Genomic DNA, 9,880 nt, shown 5'->3' on the forward strand with positions numbered 1-9,880 from the left:
GTTGTCTTAGCTGTTGGGCTCATAACCTGTTGGCAATGTTTTGCTTCTTAAGGAAGAGGATGATAAGATTCTGAATTAACATGACTTATTTGCCTGCTAGAGCTGCTCTTCCTTCTAACTCTCTCTGCTTCAACCACTACAAATTTGGTTGGTTCCAAGCACTAACTACTTCATCTTACTATGCACACGGGAAATAACAACAGGCGCTAATCGCATCTTCAACTCCTGTCACCTTGAACTTCCAACACTCCTCCTCTAGTGCGCCCTTCGTTTGTTTCCTTACCTTCCTTCTCTTCCTTTAACGTCCTTGACTTCCCTTGAAAGTCCTCATACTTTTTAGTCCGTCTACTCGATGCGCATCAGATCACGAAGCCTTGTAAGTTTCGCCGCATCGTGGGCCTTCGTCATCAGGTCCGCAAGCATCACTTCAGACCTCAAATAGTGCGCAGCGATCACACCGCGGCGCGAGAAATCGCATAAAAACTTGAACCGTACGTCGATGTGTTTGGCCTTCATCGACGATGCTTCGCCGGAAATCTGACTTATAGCCGCTTGATTGTCCACGTAGAGCTTCATTGGCAGTGCTGGTGACATGCCGATCTCGCTAAGCAGCTCTCGCAGCCCGAGCAGGTCACGCGTCATCTCCGAGGCAGCGACAAATTCAGCTTCCATCGTCGAAAGGGAAACTCCACCTTGTTTTCGAGCTCCCCAACTCACCGCCATACCGTTTAGCCGCAGCACGCCACCTGTCATCGACTTCCTTTCGCCCTTGTCTCCAGCAAAATCAGCGTCGCTAAATGCTTCCAGCTCCAAACCCTGATATTGTTCTTGACCTGGCGACATCGTTATCTTCAAGCTTGCGGTACCCTTCAGGTACCGAGCAATCATTTTAGCGGGCTTCCAGTCAATCACTCGCGGTGCATGAGTCTGTCTTGTAGCCTTGTGCACAGCGAACGCGATGTCCGGCCGTGTGCAACGCGCAATCCACAGCAAACTCCCGACAAGCGACTGAAAACTGCGGACCGTTGGGCCAGTGCCTGCACTTGTAAATCCAAGCAGCTCCACGTCGTCCGGTGGTATGTCGTAACAGTCGTTGCCAATAGGCGCGCGCGTCGGATTTGCTTCTGCCAGCCCATTGGTCCAAAGTAGATCAGCAATCCCCCCTCTTGGCCCAGTGTATATTTGCCTGTATCATCCAAATTAACCCGCATACCCAAAAATTTACTTACGCGTCCCAGATCCTTGATCGATAGTGACGACAGACTTTCGAAAAGTCGCTCGACTGCTTCCGCACTTGTTCCCGTCGCCAAAAGGTCGTCCAAATAAACGCCCACAACCACGAGATCTTCGTCTTCCTTTTTCCAATAGAAACACATATCGCTTTCACAGCGCATAAAACCTGCCTCGACGAGGCGCTTGTGCAGCAGCTGACTCCATAGTCGACCGGCCTGCTTAAGCCCATATAGGCTCTTCCGTAGTTCCAGTACTAAATCCTTTTCACTTTCCGCGTCTTATTCACGCATGGTCCTTGCAGATATCGTCATTCCTTGTGGCACATGTAGATATATCTGTAGATGCTCCTCCTTGTCCGCCTTGACATATGCATTGGAGATGTCGCCGTGCTTTGCAGGCACCCCCCCCATATGGCCGCAAGCGCTAATATGACCTTCACTGTTGATAGGTCCATCACGGCGGCGAACGTGAGACTGTAGTCGACTCCTAGGACCTGTTCATTGCCGCAAGCAACGAGGCGCGCCTTCAGTCGCTCGACCTTGCCTTGTGCGTCTGTCTTGGTCTTGAATACCCACTTGGTATGCAAGGCGTTTAAGCCAGGCGCGCGCTTGACTACTTGCCAGACTTTATTATTCTGAAGTGCTTCGACTTCTTCTTCCATAGCCTTGACCCATCCATCGCGACTCGCACTTCGCATAGCTTCACTGTAATTGGTCGGATCTTTGTCAAAAATAGCATTTACGACTCCGCCGCTTGACTTCGACTCCTCCTGGAGTGCTACCGCCTGCGCGCGCTTCGATGCATCGCGCGTTCCATAAGCGGACCGCGTCCACTTCTTCGTGCTTTTCTTTCGTGTACCCACATTGGCAGCACTTGTGTTGCTTACTTTCGCTTGTCTTGGGGCGGGTGTCGTCACATCCTTATCCTGCTCCACCGTCGCTTGCTGCAGCTGCGCGTTCTGTGCTTCAGACAGAGTGTCGATTTTTTTGACGTGCTGAGTCACGATCACCTTGTTCTCCTTGCGTAGATAAACCTTGTAGCCCTTGGTTTCTTCACTTATCCCCACTATAGTGGCAAGTTGTGCGCGCTGCTGTAGAGAATTTTTGCTTGGGTCGCGATACACGCTACACGTGGAGCCAAAAACAACGATCTTGCGCAGATCCGGCACCTTTCCCGTCAACACCTCAAGTGGAGACGCTCTCTTAGCGTTTGCGCGGGTAGGGCTGTGATTCAATATATACTAGGCGTACTGAACCGCATCTCCCCAAAAGTGAAATGGTAGACCGCACGCAAACATCATGCTTCGTGCCAAATTAAGCACCGTCCTATGCATCCGTTCCGCCTTGCCATTAGAAGCTTGGTTTCCAGCTTCCGACACTTGTCTTATCATCCCGGTCCTTTTACAAAAGAGGTCTATGTTGGCGTATTCTCCACCACCGTCTGTCCTTAGCACGTGGATTCGGCAGTTGAAACGCTTTTCAAAAAAAACGAGGAAAGCCTCAAACTGTTTAGCCGCCACGTCCTTTGTTCTTGCGAGAAATATTCGGCAGTAATTCGACTTGTGATCGACGAAATTAACCAAATAACGGTTTCCGAGCCTATCCCGTGGCGTCATTGGACCTTTCAAATCCGAACAGATGACTCCACCGACTCTGTCAATGGGCGCGTTGAAACCACTGTCCGTCTGGTTTTGGGAGTTTCGCGTCTGTTTACCCTCCATGCACGAAACGCACGCCATGCGCTTGCTGCTCGTCAGCCTTATCCCTGAGGCTGGGTCTCGAGCCATGCGCTCAATGGTGTCGAATGCCAGATGCCCGAAACGCTGATGAAAATGTAAAAGCGTCCCTTCTTGCACATCGCTCGTAACATCTGCGCTCGCTTTTGATTCGAGCACGGCCTTGATAGTATCACTTGTGTCCTGTCGCCCCTTCTTCGCTGATATTTTAACGTATAAAACGTTTCTTCCCATCTCAACGTCAAACGCGACAGCGCCGTCGCTGCGCCGTTCAAGTGCACGCCCCTTCAAATCGTAGACAAGAGCAAAGCCTTTCTTTCCAGCTTGCCATACGAAACGATGTTCTTTGACAATCTCCGCGCCAGGTAAACATCTGTAAGCACCACTGTGCTCTCCATACCACGAGCCACCACCTTAAGGCGCACGCTCCCAACTCTCGTCAGTTTCAACGTCTTTCCATCAGCCATCGCGATCTCTTCGCTGCATGTGGCAGAATCGAATAGCAACTTCTCATCATTCACGAGATGTCGACTGGCGCCGCTGTCGAGAATCCAGTCACTATCATCGTAGTCATCCGACTCGCACACCGCAAGTACCATCTCACGCTTGCTCTTTTTGCCACGCTTTAGTTTCTTCGCTCCTTCATTCTTGTTTTTTTCGCTCAGTGCGAGCACCATACCTCCACCTGCCTTGTCCTCTTTCGGCCTTCCACTTCGTATTTTGCCCTTAGAGCGACAGTCAGCTTGCACGTGACCGACCTTGCCGCATGCATAGCAGGTGCGCGTGTCCTTACGCTTTGGTTCAACATGAGCAGCGACGACTTCACGTCCAATTGCTCCGCTTCCAAGCTCGATTGACTGGGCAAAATGCGCCAGCTCTTCTGCATGTCGAAGATAGTCGACACGCGTCGGGTCGTACTTGGCCCGCATTACGTTCATAAGCTCGTGCGACGCGTGGTGCACGATGTTATCTAGGACGAGTGAGTCCGCACCACCACGTGCGTCGCTTACAGCAACCATGTATAGGTAGTGCTCTGCCCATGTGCGCTTAGAATCTTTCTTTTGCATGAACAGTTTCATCGCCTGGCTAGCCGTAATAGACGTCTTGAATGTTGCAAGTAGCTGGCACATAACATAGTCCAGCGTCGGATGCTGGTTCCACCACGTGTCTACCTGTTTGTGGTAGTAACGCTCAGCCGTTCCGCCGAGGTAGTGACCAAGCAGGTCAACCTTAACGTCCTCACTCCAGGTGAAACCGCACGAGGACTCAGCCAGGTTGACAGCGCGAAAAAACGTGCGCCCCCTGTCGACAACCCAGAGCCTAGTCCCTTATAGAGTTCAGTCCCGTCAAATTTCCGAATCGACAGCTTGCGCTGACTCGCATTCGGTGTCGCATAGAATGCTGCTGCATTAGGAGCTTGCCCCGATGGTGCTGGTCCATCTGCTGGACGCGGTACCGCGCCGGGAGTCGGAGCATGCGCCCGTGCCGGCGCGAAAGACGCAAACATGGACTCTTCAATCTCGGGCTCACGTGCGCGCGGTAGCCGTGCGACCGGCTTACGCTCAGGCGAGTTTGTGAGCGCGGCGATGGTCATCGGTCTTGCCCGCGCGTTAGCACCAAACGCTGATGAAAACATCCCGCTCTCTACAGCACCCATCATTCTCTCTTGATCTTCACGATCGCGCTGGGAAGACTCCATCTTCTCCATGCGGTTGGTCAGAGCGACGAGGGCCGCAAGAATCTTGTCGTCTGTTGCCGAGCTCCTTTCGCGAGCTGGCGAGTCTTCAACGGTTGCGGCAGCACGTGCGGACGAGGCAACGCGCGGCGGCGAAGCACCGCGGGCCGGCGAGGCCCATGCGTGACCTGCTGGTGCCGGTGTAGGCTTCGTGTCCGTTGTCTTAGCTCTTAGGCTCATAATCTGTTGGCAATGTTTTGCTTCTTAAGGAAGAGGATGATAAGATTCTGAATTAACATGACTTATTTGCCTGCTAGAGCTGCTCTTCCTTCTAACTCTCTCTGCTCCAACCACTACAAATTTGGTTGGTTCCAAGCACTAACTACTTCATCTTACTATGCACACGGGAAATAACAACTGGCGCTAATCGCATCTTCAACTCCTGTCACCTTGAACTTCCAACACATCTATGCTTGATTATATTGGCTATTAAAATAATATAGGGCACGCAAAGAGGCATGCCCTTGTTTTTTTTCGTGCCCTGTACCCTAATGGTGACCGTTGCCCCGCCCATTTTGCGTGTCTAGCAGCGATTGGCGGACATCGTTCAAATTACAAAATGTGAGATTAATCAGCCTTTTCTATGCATTTTTCGGCAAGGAGATAATTCGCTCCTTTATAAGAGCATGCTGCCCGAAGGTACGAAAAGTACAGATTAAACCATTGCTTAATCTTGTTTTGTCGAATACTCGAGCAAGATGCTACGAGCCTCACGTCTGTACTCGCTGATGCGTTCGTCTTGTTACGCATCTCGAATGATGAGCTCATCAAAGCTGAGTCTTCATCAGCTGCTGCAACGGGAGAGCATCAAGGGCGTGCGCGTGCTTGTTCGCGGAGACCTTAACGTACCGCTTAAGAGAAACGCTACGCCCGCAACTATTACCGACGATACACGCATCCGCGCTTTGCTGCCCACGCTGAAAATGCTTCAAAGCGCAGGCGCACGCACCATCCTATGCTCGCATTTAGGCCGCCCAGGCGGTGAAGCCAAGGACGAGTTGCGCCTCACACCCGTGGCTGCTCGCCTCAGTGAGCTGCTTAAATGCCCCATTAAGAAGCTGGACGACTGTATCGGACCTCAAGTGGACGCAAGCATTGATAAATTGCAAGACGGTGAAATTGTTCTTCTAGAGAACGTGCGATTTTACGAGCAAGAGATCGAGAACGATCGCAACTTTGCCAAACAGCTCGCGCACGACGCAAAGATCTACGTTAATGACGCTTTTGGCACAGCCCATCGCGCTCACGCTTCCACGGAAGGTGTGACCAACTACATAAAAACAAACGTGGCTGGATCTCTTCTTGAAAAGGAGCTCAAGTACCTGTCCGGTGCAATGGATGCCCCTGTCCGCCCGCTTGGGGCAATTATTGGCGGTGCCAAGGTATCCACAAAGATTTCCGTGCTCAAGTCACTGCTACAAAAATGCGACAAGATTCTGATCGGCGGTGGCATGATCTTTACTTTTTACAAGGCTCAGGGTCTTGGCATTGGCAAATCTATAATTGAGGAGGATAAAGTTGAGCTCGCCAAGGAAATTCTGGAGGAGGCTCGCGAACGCGGTATACACATTGTACTCCCTACTGATGTCGTGGTAGCTGAAAAGTTTGATGCTGATGCCTCGGCGAAAGTCGTAGCAGCCAACGCGATTCCTTCCGAGTGGGTGGGTCTTGATATTGGCCCAAAATCGCTAATTACGTTTGCTGAGGCACTTAAGGAATGCAAGTCTGTTTTATGGAATGGCCCGATGGGTGTATTTGAATTCCCTAAGTTCGCTGCGGGCACTTTTGGTGTAGCAAGGGCTCTCGCTGAGTGTACGGAGAGCGGAATCATAACCATCGTAGGTGGTGGCGATTCGGTTGCTGCTGTGGAGCAGGCGGGACTCGGCACTAGAATGAGTCATATATCCACGGGTGGAGGTGCCAGCTTGGAGTTGCTTGAGGGCAAGGTTCTTCCAGGTGTTGCCGCTCTTAACAATGCTGAGTAACGCTTTGGTACCATCTATAGAAATTACTACAAGTCCTATGAGTGTAAGAATCTAGCCTTTTTTCTTGTTCATGAATATAGGATGCTATCGCGCTGGAAGTTATTTACCTTAGTGATGATTAGGCGATTCACTTGCCGCTTCGGCGTTCAGCTTCCCATGCGATGCATTCAAGCACGATTAGCAAAAAACGTCCTTTAGCAGTATTCAAGAAAAAATGCAGCTGTGCTCGATCATATATTTGCTGTTAGCTTCAGCACTGTTGCGAATACTTCAAAGTACATTTTTGATCTGTGTTAAAATACTTAAGGCTTGTTAACGCTCTTGGCCATTCTTACCTGTTAAAAACAGTACTTTTAACATCGCCGAACGAAAACAGAGTTCCTGATGTGCCCACGCTCAGTCACTGCTTTCATGTAGATAATTAGGGTGTGTGGCTATAGCGACTCCCTAAAGTAATTTAGAGGGTGATATATTAAACGACCAAAATGGCGATTTAAAGACGATAATAGGAAAAACTATTGATTTAGCGATGCAGTGGAATGACTCCTACAATGGAAATATGTTATGTGTGTTTCTATTGAATTACAACATGCAGACGGGGAGGGGATATGGCAATACCAAGGGGGAACATATGTGAGGATGGGGGGGGGAGTCCAGTTAGCAAGGGGGGGGGTGTAACGGGGTGTATCGTCACATGAAATTAACACTTTAAGGCTGTTAATTAATATATTATCTAAAAGTTAGAGAATATTTGGAGAATATTACTTTATATAGTAATGTTCAGAAAACTTATACATAAATAGGTATAGGCCATTATGTCTATTTATCCCGCAGACTAATCAGCTGTAAACGTAAACAAAGAGAGAGAAAAAGATAAGACAATTGCATGTTTAGTATTAGCTCATAATTAAGATAGCATTAACAGATAGAAAGAAGAGAAACTTAATTATAAATACAGTTTTCATTTAACCCTCTTAAGTCTAGTTGTCTTAAGAGAAGTCTTCCTCTGCTACGTAGGCACCACTCGCAACTGAAGGTGCGAAGTGGACTTGTACTGAAGCAGTACAAGTCGTAGTGCCCCGTTACAGCGCACACGAGGCTGCCATTGGTAATCGCCATCGTGGTAGTGAAACCCAGCACTATTTACGAGCTCGTCACTTTCTTTAGGGCCACGCGATCCAAACGCATAAGGCAGCGGTTGCACCTTTCGGCTTTCAATCTCATTCAGAAGCGGTGTGAAGATCTTCCAAGCGGCGTGCAACTCGTCATCGCGCACAAAAGCCGCCTGCTTGCCACGCAGCACATCCAGAATCAAGCGCGTATAGGCATCTGGCACCTCGGTACCCTCATAACGCTCGGCATAAGACAGGTCTAACTCACTCGAGATCGGCTGTGTCTGCAGACCGGGGCTTTTCACATTTATTTTTAAGTACACGGCCTCTTCCGGCTGCAGGCGCAACACGAGCTCTTGCACGGGTATTTTAATCCCCGGAAACATATGCTCAACTCCAGGAGGTGGGCGGAATTGAACGCGAATCTCGCCCTTTCGCTCGTTCAGAGCCTTACCAGCCTTCATAATAAATGGAACGCCAGCCCAGCGCTTATTGTTTACGTACATAATGGCTGTGGCAAATGTCGGCGTGGACGAATCGTTCGGAACCGTCGGATCCTCAAGGTAGCCAGGCTCGTTGAGCGTTTGGTCGCCTATATACTGGCCCAGCACCGTATTTTCAAGCTTAATAGGCTCAATACAATTGAGCACCTTGACCTTTTCGTCGCGAATGTAGTTAGAATAGTCGTTGCCTGCTGCGTAAACAGGAGCCTCCATGGCCACAAGCGAGAGCACCTGCAGCAGATGATTTTGCATGACATCGCGAATAATACCAAACGAATCAAAGTAGCCACCGCGGCCCTGCGTACCGATGTCTTCCTTAAAAGTGATGGTCACGCTCGATATATAATTGCGGTTCCAGATAGGCTCGAAGATCGTATTTCCAAAACGCAGCACGAGCAAATTTTGCACCATTTCCTTACCAAGGTAGTGGTCGATGCGGTAAATTTCGTCCTCGCAATAAAGCGCGCTCATGTCTCGTGAAAGCTTATCGAATGAGCTGAGGTCGTGACCAAAGGGCTTCTCGACAATGAGGCGATTCCAGCCACGAGTGGTTAGCGCTGCCTTCTTGATACTCGTGCCGATTGGCACGAAGACTGTGGGCGGAATAGCGAAGTAAAAAAGTCTATTGGCCTCGTTCGAGCCGTGAACCTCTTCAAATGACTCCATCTCCTTGCTGACTTTGTCCACATCCTCTGCCGAGTCGTAGTTACCGTTACGATATATGCATTTGTTGAGAAAGGCTTCCTTCCGGGCCTCGTCCTCCGACGTCTTAGGCTTGATCCAAGGCGCTATCTGCGAGCGGAAGTCAGAATCGCCTATGGCACTGCGGGCATAGCCCACGATGATTACGTGTTTAGGAAGGTAGCCCATTGTATAGAGCGCAAAGAGTGACGGATACGTTTTCTTTTTGGCCAGGTCACCGGATGCACCGATCACAAAGATGGTAAGCACCATGTCAAGATACTCGCATCCTTGGTGCTCGTTTTTGTCGAGCTGGGGGGAGTTGTTAATATTACTGATCAGGAGGCTCATGGTGGTCGGGGGAAATTGGCGTTTGAAGAACGGTGGCTTCGCTTGCATCATCCCATGATTACTCGTTGTCGTTTATTACCGACCTTTTTTTGAAGGGTATGAAACCGGTTTCATTACGACTAGAAATCCATCATTAATCGTACTTAATTATACTAGCAATATAAATATTATTTGTGTTAAACTAAGGTTTGTTGTGGCATCTGAGAAAAAAAGACGTAAGGCATTGAAAACTTGTAATAATAAAACTTGCGTTCCAATTCGAATGGCGAAAAAAACTAAATGACATTGGATTGATGTGGTCATACAGCGGGTGTAGCGGAGCTACCTCGCTCCTAAAGTCAGCGGAAGACTTTCAGACTCCGAGTGTAACGGGGTGTATCGTTACATGAAATTAACACTTAAAGGTTGTTAATAAATATATTATCTAAAAGGTAGATAATATTTGGAGAAAACTAATTTCAATAGTAATATTCAGAAATCTTATCCATAAATAGGTATAGGTCATTGTATCTATTTATCCCGCAGACTAATCAACTGTAGATGTA

The 9,880-nt window shown here is 49.2% G+C and overlaps 1 protein-coding gene across 1 annotated transcript; it reads right to left on the reverse strand.

Moving 5' to 3' along the window:
* Positions 1-6,600: 6,600 nt before the first annotated feature.
* CCR75_008647 (uncharacterized protein) lies at positions 6,601-9,335 on the reverse strand (the record flags this gene model as incomplete). Its single annotated transcript, XM_067966697.1, has 2 exons — positions 6,601-6,702; positions 7,836-9,335. 2 exons carry the CDS (start codon positions 9,333-9,335, stop codon positions 6,601-6,603), a joined length of 1,602 nt encoding a protein of 533 aa, XP_067816406.1.
* Between the last annotated feature and the right edge of the window lie 545 nt (positions 9,336-9,880).

The sequence above is a fragment of the Bremia lactucae genome, linkage group LG3 (assembly GCF_004359215.1).
Source record: "Bremia lactucae strain SF5 linkage group LG3, whole genome shotgun sequence".
Taxonomy (NCBI): Eukaryota; Oomycota; class Peronosporomycetes; order Peronosporales; family Peronosporaceae; genus Bremia; species Bremia lactucae.